The sequence below is a fragment of the Rhipicephalus microplus genome, chromosome 4 (genome assembly GCF_043290135.1).
Source record: "Rhipicephalus microplus isolate Deutch F79 chromosome 4, USDA_Rmic, whole genome shotgun sequence".
In the NCBI taxonomy this organism is placed as follows: Eukaryota; Metazoa; Arthropoda; class Arachnida; order Ixodida; family Ixodidae; genus Rhipicephalus; species Rhipicephalus microplus.
The window spans coordinates 79,803,096-79,823,736 of record NC_134703.1 but is presented as its reverse complement, the minus strand read 5'-3'; the positions used below and the strand labels follow the sequence as shown (position 1 = coordinate 79,823,736).

The following is a 20,641-nucleotide window of genomic DNA, read 5'->3' as shown; positions in this document are numbered from 1 at the left end:
ATCATGTCATAAACACTCCTCGGGATGCACTACTTTGTTCGGAAACAACTATGCGTTATACTGTCGCGTAGTATAGCGACTACTGCACCAGAAACAAGAAGACGTTCTGGGAGGCAACCATCATCGTTTTTTTTTTCTTGGTCTAAAGGCGCGTGGCTGTACGTCTACTGTAGCGCCAACGCGGACGAAACTGTCAACCCAGCGTTCCCACCCGTACCCATGTGTTTCGGTGTAACGCAAAAACCATCCCCCCCCCCATCCCCCCCTTTTTTTTATCGAGTGTTCATGGTACAGGGACTCTACATAAATAGTTCACCTTTCTTTCTTTGTACATTTTAGTATAGTATATCTCACAGTAAACAACTTTTAGCTCTCAATCCGTCTTCGTTCTACCTAAACGCAACACCAGACTGCAGTAATAATAGTAATAGTAATATTATTATTATTATTATTATTATTATTATTATTAATAATAATGTGTCATCAATACGTTTGATGAAGGACAGCTCGCAGGTAAAAGCGGCTCTCCGAAAGAGGCAGCTTAACAAGGACCCAAAGCCACCTTTTAACACGACATTAGTGGCAGACAGTCATCAGTACAAACTCAAATAACAAGCAACAAAACAAATAAAGCCCCAATTCTAGAAAACAAGAAAAACAGCAAACCTAGCAACAATACAGCAACTGCAGCGAAATATTAAAAACTGAACATGTGTAACTCGCGCAATTGGGTCTGTGTACAGTGTAAGAAATATGTGCCAGCTTTCACATATTAAGTAACGTAGGAACTATGTAGGATAAATTACCTGTAGAGTAGTTTGCTTTCAAAGTTTTTATTTTCCACGTTTCTTTATTTTGTGTATCGAACAATGGCCTGTTTCAATTCGCCTCTTTCAATTATAACTGCGCTTTTCTCTGGGCAAGCTACAGGCACGGAAGAGATCGGTCTCAAACATTTCCGTTTTCGTGAGACACGCCACGCAGTCACTATGAATGGAAACATCGCTGTGGAGTGAAAACTTCTTATTCAAGGATCGGCATCGCGATTTCAACAATTGTGGAAGTTGGTAACGATATGACTTTCAAAACCTGACGTCAAGTCTCCTTCAAAAAATGACCCACATGTGGGACATGGGTAAAGCGATGTTTAAGATGGCAACGTTGGGTGACATTTTCTTAAAGCTCTCTGCGCACCTCTTACCCTCACTTTGCTTCTACCAACTTGATTGTCCAAAGACTAAATTTCGGGACAGTGGCTCGCTAGCTGAGGCGAGCCGAGGCCACGGGCTGATCAAGCTAATTCATCGGTCAACATATCTGTGCGCTTTCGAATTGTGCAGTTTAAGTTGGGCTTGGAAATTATTTGATGTTTTCGCTGTCAGAGTGCCTACGTTGGACTGTTCAACGAACAGATATCCGTTTTCGCGTACACTAGCTATTATTATGATGTTTCATTTTTTTTTCAGGGAGACCATATATTCTTTAAATAAACCATAGCCCCCCCACCCACGTATATTTAATTTTCTTCGTTATTTTCGGTGAAACGTTATGTTGAAACTCAACTTTAAAGCGAATTGAATTACATGGACTAATTTCGAGACTGCTTTCAGATGGCTTTGTGCCACGAACCCTTAAGGGAGCTCTCAAACCCCGGCGCAAGCGGAAGTGCGTTTTACCTCACCAGCAACGACGAGTTCATCATCAAAACTGTTCAGCACAAGGAAGCCGAGTTCCTACAGAATCTGCTGGCAGGCTACTATATGGTGAGTGCGTTTACGCGAAGCCCGAGAACTTCGCACGAAATAGTTCTTGAACGGCCTTTCGTGGGCCATCGCAAACACGCGAGCTGTGCGTAGAGTGTGTCGACTATTTTGTCTGCACGATAACTTACTAATTTCACATCACAAAAACAGACTATCCGCGGCTTTTCACTCGGAAAAACCTGCCCTATACATACTGGCCGATGCGCTGTTTGAAGCACAGACGCGACGCCGTGAACTGAATTAAAGTGGCTTGCGAGGCGAGCTGGTCTGTTCATGGCGAGGCTTAGCGGGTGACAAACGGGACACAGAATTGTCCTGTGTCATCTTCTCTGTATTTGGTTTTCCACGCGCTAGGTCTCGCCATGAAGCATATATAGTGCGCATGGATGGCGGTGAGGGGAAGGGGATGGGGGGGGGGGTTAATCTAAAGGGATGCGCCGATTCGGGCCTATATCCTTTGTGAAATGCATGTCATCGCTTCATATACATTTTTTTATCCACTGCAGAGCACGTATTCTTTTGGTCTTGACCAAAAGGGCGAGGGAAAAGGAATTGCAGTGAGTTTTCGCATCCCCCCCCCCCCGAATGTTGAGCCCTCCGGACGCTGTAGGTTATAAGTGCACGACCTCGGGGTGCTAAAGGGACTGACAACTATCCAGGATAGCAAGACACTGTTGGAAGTGAAACGACTGAACTACAGTGAGAATTGAGCATTCTTATCGCGATTTTAATATGACTCGCATTATTTAAATTGCTATTGAAAGTCACAAAGACCGACACGTCACATCGCCGGGTGACAAGCGTTGGTACTGTTCGAACGAGTCGTTTAGATCACGGTGCGCGGCGTGCTGTTGTTCAAGTAGTACATCACAATCGGTGCTTAAAATAGCTCTGTGTATTACTAGCTATCCCTGGTTCATTGTACGGTAATAAAGAGGCAAGAAAAGTTGACGTAGAGAAGCAGCGCTGCTTTCGCGCCGCACTTGTGATATCATTCATAAACATGCAGAGTCCAGGTGTGCAGGAATGAGCTACACACACACATTATATATATATATATATATATATATATATATATATATATATATATATATATATATATATATATATATATATATATATATATATATATATATTCGTTATTCATAAGAATAACGAAAAAAATCAGCGAGAGAAAAACATATCAAACATCTTATACAAAATTAGGCGAAACAAAAAAGAAACGCATCAAGCAAGCATAACTGTACACAACAAGCAAGAATTACAAAATGTTGACTATGGCATTTTTGAAAAGCGCGTGATTTACAACGGTTGCTGTAGGAGAGGGAAGGCGTTTCCATTCTAATGACGTACGGGGAATAAATGATTGAGAAAGAGCGGCCGTTCGTGTTGATGCATTACCGACTTTGTGAGCATGTTGATCAAGGCGAGAAGAAACGTACAATGGAGGCAAAATGAGTTCGATCACGCAGATGTTGGTGATAAAACATTTCGTGGAACAACGAAAGTCGGGAGATTTTACATCGAACTGCTCGAGATTGAAGGTTATGGGTAGATTTTATTGTTGTTGTGGGTTCGGTTATAGTTAGGATGAAACGGGCAGAATTGTTTTGTACCATTTCAAGTGAGTTTATGAGATTGTTACAATAATGATCCCAAATACACGGGGCGTATTCTAATTTAGAACGAATAAGTATTTTGTACAAAAGTAGTTTAAGAGAGGATGGTGTCTTAGAAAAATTACGCCTCAGGTAACCCAGCATGCAGTTTGCATTGTTAATAATATGTTCAATGTGAACGTTCCAGGTGAGGTTGCTATTAAAGTTAACACCGAGATATTTATAAAAAGAAACAGAGTCTATGGTGATGCTATCAAGGTAGTAAACAGGTAATGGGTTATTTTTTCTGAATACACGCATAAATTCACACTTGCTAACATTGAGTTTCATGCGCCACTGTAAGCACCAAGACGTTATAGAATTCAGGTCAGTTTGGAGGGTGATAAGGTCATCGTCACAGATTATTTTTCGGAACACTACGCAATCGTCAGCAAATAAATTTATATTAGATGAAACGCATGAAGTTAAATCATTAATATATATTAGGAAAAGCAGAGGGCCGAGAACAGAACCTTGTGGCACACCAGATTGAACGAAGGTATTATTAGAATTTTGGTTGTTAATCGAAACGAACTGCGAGCGAGTAGTTAGAAAAATCTCAAATCATGCAAGAAGTTTTGGTTCAATATTAAGCTGACGTAACTTGTGTAGTAGTAGTTTATGGCACACCTTGTCAAATGCTTTTGAAAGTCTAAATAAATGCTGTCAGCAGATGATGATCGATCAAGTATGGTATGAAAGATACTGTGTTTCACATGAGTAACTTTTGCGAAAACCACGCTGTGATCGCGTAAAAAATGAATTTGATTCTAAAAAGTTAACAAGGTGTGAAAAAAGAACATGTTCGAGGATTTTACAGGGGATGCTAGTAAGTGAAATGGGTCGGTAATTAAGCGGCGAGTTTTTGTTTCCTGATTTATGAATCGGAATCACCTTCCCCACCGTCCAGTCGGCAGGCAAACAACAGTCGTCAAGTGATTGCTGAAAAATCTTTGTTAAAATGATGGATGAATAGGCGCAAGTGCTCCGCAAGAATTTAGGGCTGATGTCGTCACAACCGTGGGCGGAAGAAACTTTGAGTGTTTTAATTACTTTAGCAATTCCGCTTGGTTTAACCATTATTGGAAACATATCAATGTAGTTAAATGTTTCGAGAGGTGGCATGCAGACGTTTTCGGTAAAAGAAAAAAATTCGCCCAAAGGTTTCATTAAAACTCCTAGCGCACTCTCCCGAAGGAATTGCAGCACCGTCGGCGGCGGTTAGATGAACGATATTGTTATCACGAGGATTGATGGTGCGCCAAAACTTTTTAGTGTCAGTAACTAGCATAGTGGGTAATATGGTACAAAAAAAATTTCTCTTTGGCTGACCTTAGTGCCGCAACATAGTTATCATTAGCCAGTTTGTAAGCCACCCAACGCGTATCATTATTAGAAAGTTTGTCTGATCGGTACAAGCGTTTTTTCTTGTTAGATAAGCGTTTAAGGTTACTTGTATACCATGGAGCATTACAGCTGGAAGAGATAGAGTGAACATAAATGTATTTCTCCGTGAGATCGCTAATTTTTTTACTAAACATGTTACAGTTATTTTTCACTGTTCGATTATCGAAATCGTTAAAAAAAGTCAAGAAATTCGCCTAGATTGTTGTTAATTGCTTCGAAATTAGCACAATTATAGTTGCGGACAGGTTTACTAAATGTGACTAAAGAATGATCGCTCAGACCTGGTAGATGTACGAGGTTAGAAACAAAATCAGGCACGGTTTTAAGTACTATAGATCAAGAGTGGTAGCTGTATACCGTTCATTATATATATATATATATATATACTGGTGGTATTTATGCAATGTTAAATTGACACTTGTTGAACCTTCGCTACTGTTCTTAACGGTAAATATGAGTTATCAACTCGCTCAGCAGTGCGTGTTTCACTACTCCTATTGAAATAACTTTACAAAAGCAGGACATACTTCGACGTGAATGAAACCTCAGTAACTTGGTAACTTTGTTCATTGGTGCCCACTGAAATCTGAAATCCCGAGCTGACACAATGATGCACAAGTGCGCTTCATGGAATCACATTGTGGCTTTATTTGTCGCCCCAGTGTACATCTGCCACTGTTATAAAACCACACAGCCCTATAGAACGACGAACGGTGACAGAGAGACATCACTTGATTTACACACATACTTTTTTTTTGTTCTTTTCGTTTTTCACGCAGTGCACAAACCACAAGTGGAAGATTACTTTTCGAATTGCAGAGCTACGCCGTTCCTGTACCACTCATAACTCGTGTTTCGCGCGGAGCTTTACGCGATGCTGCACGCGAAGATTAAGAAAACTATGGCAGGTCAGATTTTAAAAAGGGGGCGTTTTCCAGAACCTGAACCACAATCCACGAACGCTGCTGCCCAAGTTCTACGGCCTCTACTGCTACCAGTGCGGCGGCAAAAGCGTTCGCGTCGTGGTGATGAACAACCTGCTGCCTTCGGTGGTGCCCATGCACCAGAAGTTCGACCTGAAGGGATCCACCTTCAAGCGCAAGGCGAGCAAGCACGAGCGGAGCAAGCGCTTCCCGACCTTCAAGGACCTCGACTTTCTCGAACAGCATCCGGACGGCATCCTGCTGGAGACGGACACCTACAATGCCCTCATGAAGACCATCCAGAGAGACTGCCAGGCATGAATACTATACTGCGATCTCTCTTTCATGACGTCATCGTGACATTGTGGTGACGTCATCATGATGACATTATTATAGTTATTGTGGTGCCCAAGCACGAGCTTGGAGACAAGCCTTTAATATTTACGCCTCCGCTATAATCAGTGTGATTACAGTACACAGAGCTTTTGAGCAGGTGCAATCAAACCTTGAGCAGGCGAGTTTACAGCGTGGAGACTCGGAAAGATTGCGGCTTGATAAACTCCATCTTCATGTTCGCGTGAAATATAGTCAAGCGAATTGGTCACGTAACTCACGGGCGTTCGCTAAAGGCATTTCACTTACTTTCATAATTTCTTGCTTTCATACTTTGCTCTGAATTCGTAGCACTGCAGAAATCAATACACTTTTACGTAGGCCAGAAACTGTTTATGAGCTCCAGAAATACTGCTAATAATATATTTAGTTTCGAGAACTCATTGCACGGGCTTGTGTCATATGTGCATGGACTGAACACAAGCTTCCGCCACTTCGCTCCTCCCGAAATTATTCGCTCAAACATATATTTTGTTGTTAAATAGTATAGATACAATCCATTTCTTTAGCCGTAGACGTTACTTGCAGGAACTTTCCAGTAATACGCGGGCACGTTTTGTTCTCATTTATTATTTGCAGGTATTGGAGAGCTTCAGAATAATGGACTACAGCCTCCTCATAGGCATACACAACATCGACCAGGCGGCAAAGGAACAAGTAGTGAGTTTTTTCAGTGTTCGTGGAACAGAGTTCCTGAATGTGGAGGTTACAGTCATTTTTTTTTCGCGTTTGAGTCAGCTCTGCGCAAGCATGTGCAAATATGCCATAATAACTTAATAAAACACTTATTTCTTTTAGATAACTTGCCAGGGAATGACTCCCACGCGATTCCATAGCATTTCCTGCAAAAAACCGTTGGCAACATCACAAGTCAAGGTATTGGAAATGAGGCATTACATAGAACTTCCGCTTCGTCTTTACTCGCTTTTGCTCTCCGAGTCATTCACGGCGTTTGCGGAGTTAATATGGCTTATTACTAAGCGTTGCGATTTGCCCTGGTGCATGCGTTGTAACAAGCAAAACTGTTTTGAGGCTAAAGTTTTACATGCCTCATCAAACGCGAAAAAGTGACCGTCAGTGTCAACGCGATTGGAGACGCATAAAAATGTTCATCGTGCGATAACGTCATTCCACCACGACACCATGACGTCATGGATCACTTATATCTCACCATGTCGTCATTGTGACGTCACATTCACGTGACGCTGCATGACATCCTAGCTTGAAATAATCAAATGTGGGTCGATCCCGGAGGCCATGCGAGGTACAGAAAGCTTCCAATGTCTGCAATCCCCGAAGCAACGCAAACCCACGTTTGCTGGAGAATGTTTTCGTGACGAGGTGAAAGGGGGAGGCATTAGTCAAATCGACTACGTCTATAAATGTGAACAGACTTTCTATTTCAACTTGTGATACACAACACTTGTGCACATATGAACCTATTAAACGCGTATGAACTGTCATACGATCTCCGGCTGTGCTGTATATTCACACCGTGTGTTCTACTGTATTGCATATTTATTATTTTTCTTACTACACATTTCGTCTGCTAAGCGAGAAAGAGTAGCCGGTGATGAGAAAGAGTGCCGCCATGATGTCACCAAGCTCTCCAATTTCATCTTTTCAAAGAATATATATACATATTGACTGAGAATGCAAATTATTAAGGGACAGTGTGAGTTTTATTTTGGTTGCTGATGAAAATGTCCTATAAGCAACACTAAGGTATAATTTCAATACCGCAAGAGTGCTTGATTTGGACGGTATGTGCAAAAAGGTGAGGTAGTGGGGGCGGGGGGGGGGAGGCTTTCTTTAGTTGTCAGTATAACTTTTCAAGCAGTGTATGATAGAAGCTCGTATATATGTGCAATGTCATTTTAAACAACGAAACCCTAAAAACCTAAAAAAAATGTTCGAATGGTACACTATAAGTGTAAACCTATACCACGTTCAAAAGAAATTTGCACTAATACGAAGGTGCGTCCAACTGCGACACGTCAATGGAGATATATGAAAGTGCTTTTATGCCGTGGTACGTGTCTGTATCTGTATCGAGCGCAACTGCACATGCGTGTCAGCCACGGTGTCTCTTTATACGCACAAGTATTACCCGAATAAAGGCCTTTCGTTTGGTCGCATTCTTCTCGGATACAGTGTCTATATGCAACAGCAATAAAATATCGAAGTGGAACACCGCGTTTTACTTGAAGTAAGTCATGCTGTTCGTACAAGTGAGGTTTTCTCTTGCGAAGAGGGCGTAAAAGCCGAAACGTGGGCAAATATTTTTCACCTTGGTCGGTTTCCGCCAGATTTTGTTTTTTTTTTCTCTTACGGGCGCCAAAGACTGAGAGGCATTGTCAGGCTTTTTGGGCGCACTCCCTCATTCCGTGGGATCCTGTGGAGCTCTATGCTGAACATTTTATGCCTTAACGAGAAACTGCGTAGTTACTTGTTCAAAACAATAGCGGTATCACTGTTCAAAATTGGGGGACCCTTGAGTCTACAGTAGTAGTGTGGTATAACCGTGCACGCTTTGCACGCAGGAGCGGCTGTCTCAGAGTGCAAAGGACGAAGTGAAATTCACTCCTCCAGCAGGCACGGACGACGAATCCAGTTCTAAGCCGCCAGGTGAAGCCTTTCTCTTATATTTACAGCCTTCCCTATAACACAGGTTAAAAATCTCAGCGCTTACTATCATATGAAAGCTTTATTGAACAAAGTGTAACATATATACCCAACCAGAGCACGTCACCCGCTGCACACGCATACCATTCCTATGGGTGCACCATTGTGCACTGTCTCACCGTACGGAGTAGCGTGCTCTGGTTGAACATGTATGTTCGATCTTGTTAACTAAAGCTTTCAATTTATGGTTAGCGCTGGTGTCCCCCACCCTGTCCCTCTTGTGCCTGTTGTCCCCAGTTTCTAAGATGTGCATGTACCATCTCGTCTTTCGGTCTTGAGTTCCAGCACGTACAAAGCAAAAGAGCACGTGGTGGTTGACCTTTATTCACTGTGGCACGCAGGATCCACGATGACACAGAACAGGGTGACGAACCGACAGCGGCTGGCGAACTTCTCCACTGCCATGGAATCAATCCAGGCTGACGTAGAGCCCATTGATCATGACGAGGACGTTCCGTAAGTTCGGTGTTTTTTGTTTCGATTTGTGCTTTGTGCATGTACTCGATCGCACCTATAGTCAAATTATTTACTTTTTCTTGGGAATTAAGCATTCGCATTCTCTTTACGATTTTACAACATTTCAAACAGCATATCCCCATTGGGCTTATGTTTTAAAGTTGTTAAACAGGGCACTGGTATAGAATTTTTCACTTATCGTTTTTGCTTCAAATGATAGGCCAAGCTTCCGAGAGCGTAGGAAATGTACTGGTAAGCGTGAACGCATCGCCCCGAAAATTATGAAATACAACGCACAAAAAATATTTTGGTTGTGACTGCAAAGCCACCTTCTGCCAGACTAAGTCGCCACGTAAACCGTATACAGCGGCATAGTGTGTGCTCTTGTTTAGGATGCTTGTTCAGAAAGAGTTAAGTAAGCGTAAACAAACAAAATCGGCGAACAGCATAGTTCTTGCAAAAGTTGTGACCTAAACACGAGTGCACGCTCGGAAGTACTTTCTGTAACAAACTTGTTACGGAGAAAAAAAAAAAAACAAGACGCCCGCCATCCCCATGGCGAAACCCACCCATCGACCTCCTCTTAACTGCTAACTGTGATATAATTCCCTGATGATGATAACGTCGCTCCTCGTATTCTACACAATTTGCAATAAAATTTGCCTCCGCATTTTGTCGCTTCATGTAAAAGTAAACTTTCATTACTCAAGTACGCGCCTTATAAAGGTGTGTGCCGCAGAGCAGACTTGGACAATATGAATGAATGTTGTTCTTTTCTTTAATACTTTGTCATGTCGGTGAGTTTTTTCGCAAATGAAAATTCTCAAAAGTGAGGCGAGGGGCGGGGGGACATGCACTCATCTTTAGAACAGTGCACAACGAATTATTCTGTATGTATAGGCCATCGTTCCATATCCGTTTCCCACGGTCACTTATTTTACTGTGCGAGGCTATTTTTGCTGTATACGAGGTTATTCGGGAGGGAATTTCAGCCCGTAACCATCCCAACTTGTCAGAATAACGCTAACGTTTCCGTGTCGGCCAAACATTTCCTTTTCTGTATGCAGAACCGGCGGCATTCCAGCGAAGAATTCCAGAGGAGAGCGACTACTCTTGTTCATTGGAGTCATTGATATTCTCCAGAGCTACAGACTCGTGAAGAAGCTCGAACACACCTGCAAGTCCATGTTTCACGACAAGGTGAGAATGGTATTGCGCAAGCAGGTGTGGACCTTCTCGCTGCCGCGCTAGTAATTTTACTCACCAGGTGTGGACATTCTTGGTTTTCCTCGAATAGAAATTGCAGGATGCATCCTAGAAAGCGTCTTATGACGCGAGGATATCTCCAATTGGTGCAATTTTCGAGGAGACCAAACAAAAACTCCCAAGCATTTCCCCGAGGGTGAACATGGTTAAGTGCGAATGCACGGGGTGATGCTATGAGGGGGAGTAAAGTTAAAATCCGTTGGCGACGCTGATATCGGTGTCAGTAACGCACCTTATATCCAGATGGTAGCGTTACCTCCGGGACATCCATCGCACGACCCACTCTCGACGGGAGACTGAGAGAGAAGGCCGTCGCGCGAGAGAGAGGGGTGCGCGCGCAGCTGCAGCGAGCGAGGAGAGCGGAGGAGCGAGCGAAGGGGGATGGGGACTATCAGCGTCGCGTCCGTGGCTTATTCGGTAGAGCGTCGCGCCGCGGCCCGCCAAGTCCTCTTTCTTTTAAAGATAGAGAAAAGACTGCGGACGCCGCCGACGGCGGTGGATGGTTTGGGGTCGCTTATGAAGTGTATTCACACTTAAAATAATATTTTCTGTGCGAATGACAGCTCGCAATCAATGTCGATGAACACAACTGAAGCAGAGAGGAAACAGCCGGCCATCTCCGTCGTGTGAAAGGCGCATGAAGAGCTACCGGAGTGAGGGTGGGGGGATGCGTGGCTTCGGCCGAAAAAGTATACACTTCGAACAGCCGGGAGTGGTCGCTGCAGTCGCGTGCGCCATATGGGTGCAGACGAGGAGTCATACCTTCTCGCGTGTTAAGTTCTCAGTCTCATCGCAATGTTTGCGTTGAAGCCACGAGCAGCATGAAAGTGGATTCGCACGCAGCAGCGGCCGCATTTTCTTAAGCGAGCGTCTTTGTTTAATTACTCCGGGTCTCAAGCTTAATAAGTCCACTGCTGGCTTTACTTCGTATAACATTCCGATTTGTTGCTATCGCATTCACTGCTACGCCCCTTGAGACGAAACTGACTAATGAGGCTACACAGTAGCACGTTATGTCGTAGAGTCATTCTGTAAACGCTGAGGCACAGTTCATAATTCAGTGAACTATCATCTATGAGATAAAACCAAATCGTGCTTTTTCATGGTACGAATATAACGTTCCGATGGTGTGAAATGCAAAAAAAAACCATGGCTTGATTTGCGTTATGCCTGAAAGTGACATTTCTCCATTGTAACTATTGCGTGTATTTAGATAGACGTGGCATTGCTGGGACCATGCAACAAATCAGTTCTAATTACTAGCTCTTACAAACTAACAAAGTTTCAAGCATTCGAAATTTAACTAGTTTTGTATTTAACACATTCCCGCAGCAAATTTTATTATTACGTAGGAAAAGCTGCAAGGAAACTACCTCGAATTTTACTGAACTCACTAGGGATTTTCAAGCAATTTGTCAGTTGTGGTAAATTCACAGGAAAAACTAAATATTTCCCTAGGTTGTTTTTTGTTTATTTATGAATACTGTTGTTGTGAGGGAAGGAAAGTGTTGAACTGACACTTCGTATAATTGCATAGAGAAATGGTAATAACAGAAAATAATAGCTTATTATGACTGAAATTATGTAATAACTGAAAACTTGCTACGCTACTAACGGGCGCCTGCACTTCTCTCATGGCTCATACCCAATGCAGGGAATAGGCCGAGTGTTAGGTGAAATTTTTTCAGTGTTTCCTCTCGTGTGAGCTAGGAATAGCTAAGCCCCGCCGTGGTGGTCTAGTGGCTAATGTACTCGGCTGCTGACCCGCAGGTCGCGGGATCAAATCCCGGCTCTGGCGGCTGCATTTCCGATGGAGGCGGAAATGTTGTGGGCCCGTGTACTCAGATTTGGGTGCACGTTAAAGAACCCCATGTGGTCGAAATTTCCGAAGCCCTCCACTACGGCGTCTCTCATAATCATATGTTGGTTTTGGGACGGTAAACCCCACATATCAATCGAAAAACTTCGGTCCTTGTGTTTGATCGCTATCGAAGAGTGTCACAACACATGCATAACTTAGACACGCGCATGCAAGGGTTGATTTCTGAGAATGCGCTGCGCTGCATTGCCGATCTTAATGACAATGTTGAGCGATGTTACCTGGCCCTCATGACGTTTCTAAAGCACGTAACACTAATTATAATGGGCAATGCGAATGATGTGAGCAGCAACCACTGCACAACTCGCACGGCTCCGACGTTAATTCTTTTTTCCCCAATAGCTAAAAAAAATCTCGTGAAAGCTTCTCGCTTTGACAATGATAAATGGACATAAACAACGAGCAACATTAATGCCTGTCGCTCTGAACTTGACGAGAACCTCAGCGTCGTCCGAGCACTGGGTGCCTGCTACAGTTCGCGCATCGTGGAGCACCTTCTAACGCGCTTTCAGATATTCTTGATAATGTATTAAACCTTCACTATTACCTAAAGAGAAAAAAAATCTAGTCATCCTTGCCCTTGCGTTTTCAAGCAATATTAGCGCGTACAGCATGCAGCTGCATGTGCGACGTTCGCTCGTGCTTCGTCGTCCGACCTAGAGTGACCCTCTGAGCTTGTAGAGTGACCTTCTGTATATACTACCTCAGGTAGCATATTGACGCGTGTCTACATGTAGATGATAACGATGATGGGGCATTTAGTGGGCACGAGGTAGTGGGCCTCTAGCTTCTCTCGAGGCTGAAAAAGACGATCTTGTGACTGAGCTGTTGAGGACACGCTGCTTTCGTCGTCCCAAGGTGTATCTGTGTTTTATTCGCGTTGTACCGCGACACTGGTGGAGGCGCTGGGCCGCAACCCTGTCTGATGCTCCACACGCCCGTTGAGAGCCGCTCATCGAGTCCAAACGCATTGTCACCTGTAGAAACACCGGTGCATCGCTCCAGTCGACGGCTGCGAGGCCTCGCGCCAGAGCTGACTCACTCGCCGGAACCTGCTAGGCACCGCACAGCTCAACCAATGGCCAACGCAAGCTCGCAACAGGTGCCCCAAGGCAGCTTTCCGACGCACACATCTCAGGTGACCCTCTTTCAACCCCTCGTTCCCGATCGTTTTAGTGGCGGTGCCCATGAAGACGTTCACGACTGGCTTGACCACTATGAGCGTGTTGCCAAGGTAAATCATTGGTCGGAACAGGAAAAGCTTTCACGCGCCTATTTCTACCTTGACGACGGTGCTCGTACTTGGTATGAGAATAGAGAAGGCAATCTGTCAGCTTGGCCCGAATTTCGAGAGAAGTTCGTCGATACCTTCGCCAATATCGATAGAAGGGACCGTGCGCAGCAGTTATTGGAGCTACGGGTTCAAAAACCCAACGAAACCGTTGCAATGTTTGCCGAGGACATGACTCGTCTCTTTCAACGAGCTAACCCGCACATGACGGAAGATAAAAAGTTGAGTTACCTCATGCGCGGTGTCAAGGAGCAGCTTTTTGCTGGGCTACTGCGCAACCCTCCGACTACCGTGGTTGACTTCATTAAGGAGGCTACGGCTATCGAGCGGGCCCTTCATCAACGCTGCAGGCAATATGACCGCATGTACTGCAATGTCCCAATAAATGCTATCGCCATGACGTCTGAGAGTCAGAGCTGCTTGCGAGACTTGATTAGGGTGATAGTTCGCGAGGAACTGCAGAAGTTGCGGAATCCTGTTGCTGAAAATCCCATCGCATCGATCGCTGAAGTCGTACGCGATTAAATCCACCAAGCGTTGTCTACGGCTAGTCCTGATGCTCAGCAGCGTCCTATGAGCTACGCTGCCGCTCTCCGACGTCCACCACCCGCTATGCCGACGCTGTACCACCAGGTGCCGATGGCCCCTTCGTATCCACCGCAAGAGCAGACACTGCATCAACCACCTACGCTACAGCCATACATCCAGCCATCCACAGCCACCCCATGAGCATCGACGCGTCCACCGACCCGGAAAACAGATGCATGGCGCACCGTGGACAGGCGTCCACTATGCTTTCACTGCGGAGGTGCAGGACATATTGCCCGTCATTGCTGGCATCGAGGTGATTCATTCCGTCCTCAACGATCTTGGTTTGACGGTCGACGTGCCAACGACGAATACACTCCGCGCCGTCACGACACCTCTTTCTATGGAGCCCGTTATCACTTTGAGGGCGGCTCTACCACTGCAGAGAAGGCAATGCCTGCTCACCCTCCTGGTCCGAGACATCAGTCCCGCTCTCCGTCCCCCGCGCGTTCGCCTTTGTCGCACCACCGCACCTATGCGAACCTTAATACAAGAAGGTCACCTAGCCCGCGCCGGTGAAACTGAGAGCGGCGACCTCCGGGGGCAAGGTTGCAGGCCATAAAGATAACGACAAGAAGCCCCCACAGCACGACGCCATACAGCCGATAAGCCGTGAAAACGATGAAATTGTGACTGCTGACCTTAGTGTTCTTCTCGACGGCCAGAAAGTGACAGCTTTAGTCGACACTGGTGCCGACTTCTCCATTATCAGTCAGGACCTCGCCGACAGCCTCAGAAAAGTGAAGACGCCGTGGACGGGCCCTCATATAAGAACAGCAGGAGGCCAGTTATTGATGCCCTCGGGAAGATGTACAGCAAGAATTGACATCGGAGGTTTTTCTTTCACTGCGTCGTTCGTCGTTATCGCCGCATGCTGCAGAGACGTAATTCTCGGCATGGACTTTTTACGGGAATATGGTGCCGTCATCAACATACCAGAGAGCTTGATTACGTTTTGCAACAGTTCGAGCTTACCCAATTCCCCAGAGGCGCGACCAAACCAACTGCGTCTTACTGATGACGATGTGGTTCTCCCTCCGAGGTCATGCACGCTTGTTTCTGTGGCCGCCGCTGCTCAGTTTGACGCCGAAGGAGTTGCGGACCGAATAAGCTCGCTGCTCTTCACCCACGGTATTTCTGTCGCACGAGGTATCGTCAGAGTTGCTGCTGGACGCACGGACTTGCTGCTGACCAATTTTAGTGCTGAGCGCCGGCATCTTCCTAAAGGCACGGCTGTCGCTTACTTCGACGATGTCATAGATGCCGAAGGCTGCTTGGCGGTAGTCGACGAGTCGCCAAATCCTGATTCAGCGCCTGTTCTGGACTTTAGCATTACTTTGCCAAAAGACGACCGACGCAGACTCCTTGAGGTACTGGCCAAATTTCAAGACTGCTTTTCGACAACATCAAGAGTTGGCCGCACGCCTCTTACCAGGCATCGAATAATTACCGAGGAAACGGCGAGACCTATTCACCAGAACCCTTATCGCGTGGCTCCAAAAGAACGTGAAGCGATACAACAGCAGGTAGACAGAATGCTTGAAGATGACGTCATTCAGCCTTCACAGAGCCCCTGGGCGTCGCCTGTAGTCCTCGTTAAGAAAAAGGACGGCAGCCTGCGCTTCTGTGTGGATTACCGGAAGCTAAATCAGGTGACCAAGAAAGACGTATATCCACTACCGCGTATAGACGACTCTCTCGATCACGACCGGCTTTATAAATGTGTTTTATTCGCGTTCTACCACGACAATATACATAAACTCTACTTGTTGCTAGAGTTACTGTATAGGCTACCTACCTATACAGTAACCCTACTTGTTGCCGCAGTATAGCGCCACCTGGACCGGATGTTGGTTTGGCGCCGCTTTCGGAGCATGGCGGAGGCGGAGAGTTTAGCAAGTGAACAGGTTGGCCATCACAGGGCCGCCGAACAATTTGTGGTTTTCAACGAAAACTAGATGCCGAGGGTCTCTTATGCATACAATTAAGGGTGGTCTGAAACGTTCTCGGCCTGGTGTAGAAAAAAGCATTTTGGGCCTTCAAATTTATTTTTATTTTTCAGTATAGCCTGCTCTCAACTGAACACACACTTGGTCCATCGATGTTCCAGAGCTGCAGGATTACGTCCTTAAAATGACTTTGAGGAAGTTCTGAAAAGCACTCAGACACAGCAGCAATCATTTCTTCATTTGATGAAAAACGTTGCCTACGAAGAAAGATTTCGAGTTTTGGGAACAGGTGGTAGTCCGGCGGGGCCAAGTCAGGAGAATAGGGTGGATGCTCAAACAATTCATACTTCAAATCGTTCAATTTAGCCACTGCAAGATACCGTTTGTGCACGGGTGCATTGTCTTGACGAAATATGATTTCCTTCTTGTGCAAACCTGTTTTTTTTCTCAATATTTTTCTGATCCACTTGAATTAAAATGTCAGATGTAATACTACCCAGCTATTATTATACCTTTTTCAAGATAATCCACAAGCACAATGCCTTTAGCATCCCAAAAAACAGAGTCATCACTTTTCCTACGTAGGGAACTGACCTGGCTTTTTTGGTGCAGAGGACCCGGCTTCAGTCCACTGCTTTTATTGTTCTTTCGATTCTATTATGTAATGGTGAATCTAAGTTTCATCCATTCTTATAAATTTGAGCAATCATTCCGCTGGATTTTTGTTATACAGCTCCAAATCATGCTGTGACATCGTCATGCGGTTGTGTTTTTACTCAGAAATAAGGATGTGCGGCATCTATTTCACACACAGCTTCTTCACGTGTATCGTTCGTTGTGCAAAATGTGACTTGCACATTCCACTCAGATGCCAACAACCTCGGTAATTTCAAGCAACTACAATCTCCTGTCTGTCAAAACCATATCGTGCACTCGGCCAATCAATTCAGTAGTTCTTGCACTTTTCGGACGCCTTTCGCGCTGGTCATCTTCAAAACCCATTTCTCGATTGTGCATGAAGATGAATCTTGCTTGTAAACTTTAACAAACATTTGGTGAATTTCATTCGGAGACGAACCTTCTTTTATAAAGAACTTCATCACCGCACGGTATTCCAGCTTCTCCATACCTTACGCGGCTTCTCACTACACCCACAGTAATCGACTGTCAACGCCAACCTGCTAGTCGGCACCTGATGGCGTTTCATCCGAGGCTTTCAGAGACTTGTATGAACGTGCACATCAGTGCTGCAAGTTTTAGTTTCCGCGATTCTTATTGAGGTCGAGAATTTTCGAGACCACCCACGTATGTGTATAGTGAACTGTAATAGGATATTTCAGGACAAAACGAGCCCTATAGAAGACGCCGATAATAAACCGCACCCAATGACAGTGACCGTTATTCTGTCATGGCACCCGTGACGTCATGTGTTGCACGAGGCGGAGCCGTTGTGTTTCACCAAATTTCAGCCGCTGCAACTAAATCGTTCCATTCGAGTACCGAATTGAGGGAAGCTCATATATCTCGCATTCACGCGTGCCTGACCACAGAACAATATCGTTCGCCAGAATACAGTGAGCTTCTTGTTACGTCACGATTGCGATTGCGTCACTGTTGCCCGACTGCCAGGCGGCTCGTGTCGCGTGTTTATAAATATGTTTAGTTATGAATTAAGTGCTGAACCAAACGCGCTGAAATGTCGCCAGCATTTCTGTGCAGTGCACAAGCATTGACCTGCATAACGCACGAACTATTATCAAAAATTGGATGTCGTGGCCTCTTTAAGCATTTGAGTTTGCTCCATGGTTTCCTTCTATGCTTGTGCGCAGGACACCATATCGGTGCAGAGGCCCAGCTTTTATGCAGAGCGGTTTCAGGAGTTCTTGGCTAAGAAGGTATTCAAGAAGATCACCTCTCGTAAGTACACAAAGTGGCATCGACCCTGACGCAGTTATATATGTCTCCCCTGCACTCTCTCGTTCACCATCCTCTCTGTTGTACGAAGCTACTACGAGAATTATCACAGCTGATGGCTAATTAACCTAACCTTGCCCAATTATTTTTGAAATACCGAGTCTCATAAAGACTGCTCGAAAAATCGTTACTACGCGTTGTGTCTTGTATATTTAATTACTCCGCGTGTGTGTGCATATGTGTGTGTGTGTGTGTGCGTATGTGTGTGTGCGTATGTGTGTGTGCGTGTGTGTGCGTGCGCGTGTGCGTGTGTGTGTGTTAGTCTTTGAAACAAGTTAAACAACTTAGATGAACCTAGCGTTGGGCGAGTTGTTATTGCATTGCGGGTGGGAATTTGAGATAAAACACAGACAAGAAACGAAAGTGTAGTCGAAGCTCAAAAACAACCGCGCGCGAGATTGTTAAGGCCTTTTGCATACACAAGTTCGGTACGTATGTGTGGCGAAGACATCGGTGGACCTACATAAATTCGAGGTTGCGTATCTAACTACCAACCTGTTATCGTAGCTCCTCCATAGACACTCGTACCTGGATCTAACAAATCCAGATATAATGAATTATCGGTTATAATGAAGTAAACGAAAAATAGTCTAGTCATATAGTGTTAGGAATAAACATTTATAACAAATTTTTGGATATAACTAACTTATTTTCATGTAAGATAGTACTTTGTTACAATGAGATTTCAGTGTACAATCGCTTCGCGCGGTCGGGTCAGTTGTGACAATCACTGAGCGAATTTCATCTATTTGCAGCGCCCGCCACAGTGAAAGATCTACCCGCGATAACGTACGAAGTTCCAGAAACACCTAGTCAAATTACGAAGGCACGACAGCGGACGTCGAGAATCAAGAGTCAGGTCAGCGCCATGTCGTCACTGTGACAGTCGACGAGAATTTATCCAGCGAATGTGTGGACGTGACGACGAACGAGTGGCGCCACGCTGTTTTGGGTGTTGCGCTTTTTGTGTGTGTTCGTTTGAACGTATCTTTTTTATTTTTATTTTTCGAAGTATAGTCGCATCAGTGCACTACACGAACTGCAATTTTATTCCTGTATGCCGCATTTACTCGAAAACAGATCATGCGCGAATATAGAACCACCCTCTATATATTACTGAACTCGATCACAATGAAATAAAAATATGCTTGTCAGGTCAAAAGTATTTAGTCACTCATGAGAATGTGACCCTCCGGTAACGTCGATAATGCATATGAATCAAGAAAATTAAAACATGCGATAAACGTCGTTATCGTCGTCTTAGTGATAATCATCAGCGGAAAATTAGATATAAAGCTAAGACATAGATATAAAGAAAAACTCTAAATTACGGTACTAGACACTTCCGAGAAATGGTCAATACCAGCACCACATTCGAGCTATTGAAAAAAAAACAACATCAATATGCACACTGAAACTGTGATTCGGTACGATTTTAAATCCTCGCGACCTGTCCCGAAAAAATAAAACGAACGGATGTGAGCTGTTTCTATGCAGTATCTCGCAGTATTATGCATCTGGTTGATTTCGTTGAGACTAAGACGATGTACGTGTTGTGCGAATGTCCAAGTATGTGCACGTTGACTTTTGGCGACCTTTTTTTTTTCGCCTAGGACTTGGGAATTTCTCACAGAGGGGGATTTCTGCTCGCGCAACCGCCCTGTTCGTTCTCCATGCACCTTTCGGGATCAACAGCTAATTGTGATAGATACCCGTGACCGTTTACCTCGAGTCTGTATCGGTCGCATATGGGAGACTCCATGCCTTGTCCGGCTTGCCCTAGCGTATACTTTTTACACGCGTAGGAGTGCGTTAGTGGCAAATAAAGTGCCATTGAAACTTCCTGTTGTTTCTATACGTTACAGATTTGGGTTACAAATAACCCGAAAAACGTGTTTTTTCTTATTTTACAAAATTCCCGATTTAACGAAATCATTCGAATTTCAACTGTATGTTAAAAGGGTTGCAGACTCTTCAAGCTTTTCGTGAAGGACAGCTTGTATTCTACGATCCCCCCCCCCCCCTCTCATATGTATTTTTTGTAACCATACAGGATGGCAAAACAAACAATCTCAACTTCAACAAGCTTACAAGGTCTGACTGATATGTTTAATCAATGCATAACACACACGGAAGATAACAATCTCAAAGGAAATCAAGCCAACGCGTAAGTGATCTTGCCGTCATAGTCGTCTTAGCAATCGCTAAGGAGGCCCACGCTGCTGATCAATAGCCAAGGCTCCCGAGAACACACGAGCGAAACACAGGGCAGCACGCGGGCTGGAATTTACAAAATTCTGACAGTCAGCTAGAACCGTCACCCCCGCTAGAACTCGTTCCTTCTGCTTTCGACAGACGATGTCAGGTATACTCAAAATGGCCGCACCATACACCCAAATTGACGGCAAC

At 44.8% G+C, this 20,641-nt stretch overlaps 2 protein-coding genes across 2 annotated transcripts in view; one reads left to right on the top strand and one right to left on the bottom strand.

Annotated features, from left to right (window-relative positions):
* The window catches only part of LOC119172742 (uncharacterized), a 176,298-nt gene that overhangs the window by 152,824 nt on the left and 2,833 nt on the right, over positions 1 to 20,641 (bottom strand). The gene's annotated exons all lie outside the window — the stretch shown is intronic.
* On the top strand, positions 1,609 to 19,563 carry LOC119172746 (phosphatidylinositol 4-phosphate 5-kinase type-1 sktl). Its single transcript, XM_075891940.1, has 8 exons — positions 1,609 to 1,763; positions 5,767 to 6,066; positions 6,724 to 6,849; positions 8,688 to 8,772; positions 9,075 to 9,285; positions 10,353 to 10,485; positions 18,088 to 18,175; positions 18,988 to 19,563. The coding sequence occupies exons 1-8, from the start codon at positions 1,611 to 1,613 to the stop codon at positions 19,113 to 19,115; spliced, it is 1,224 nt and encodes a 407-aa protein (XP_075748055.1). The 5' UTR covers positions 1,609 to 1,610; the 3' UTR covers positions 19,116 to 19,563.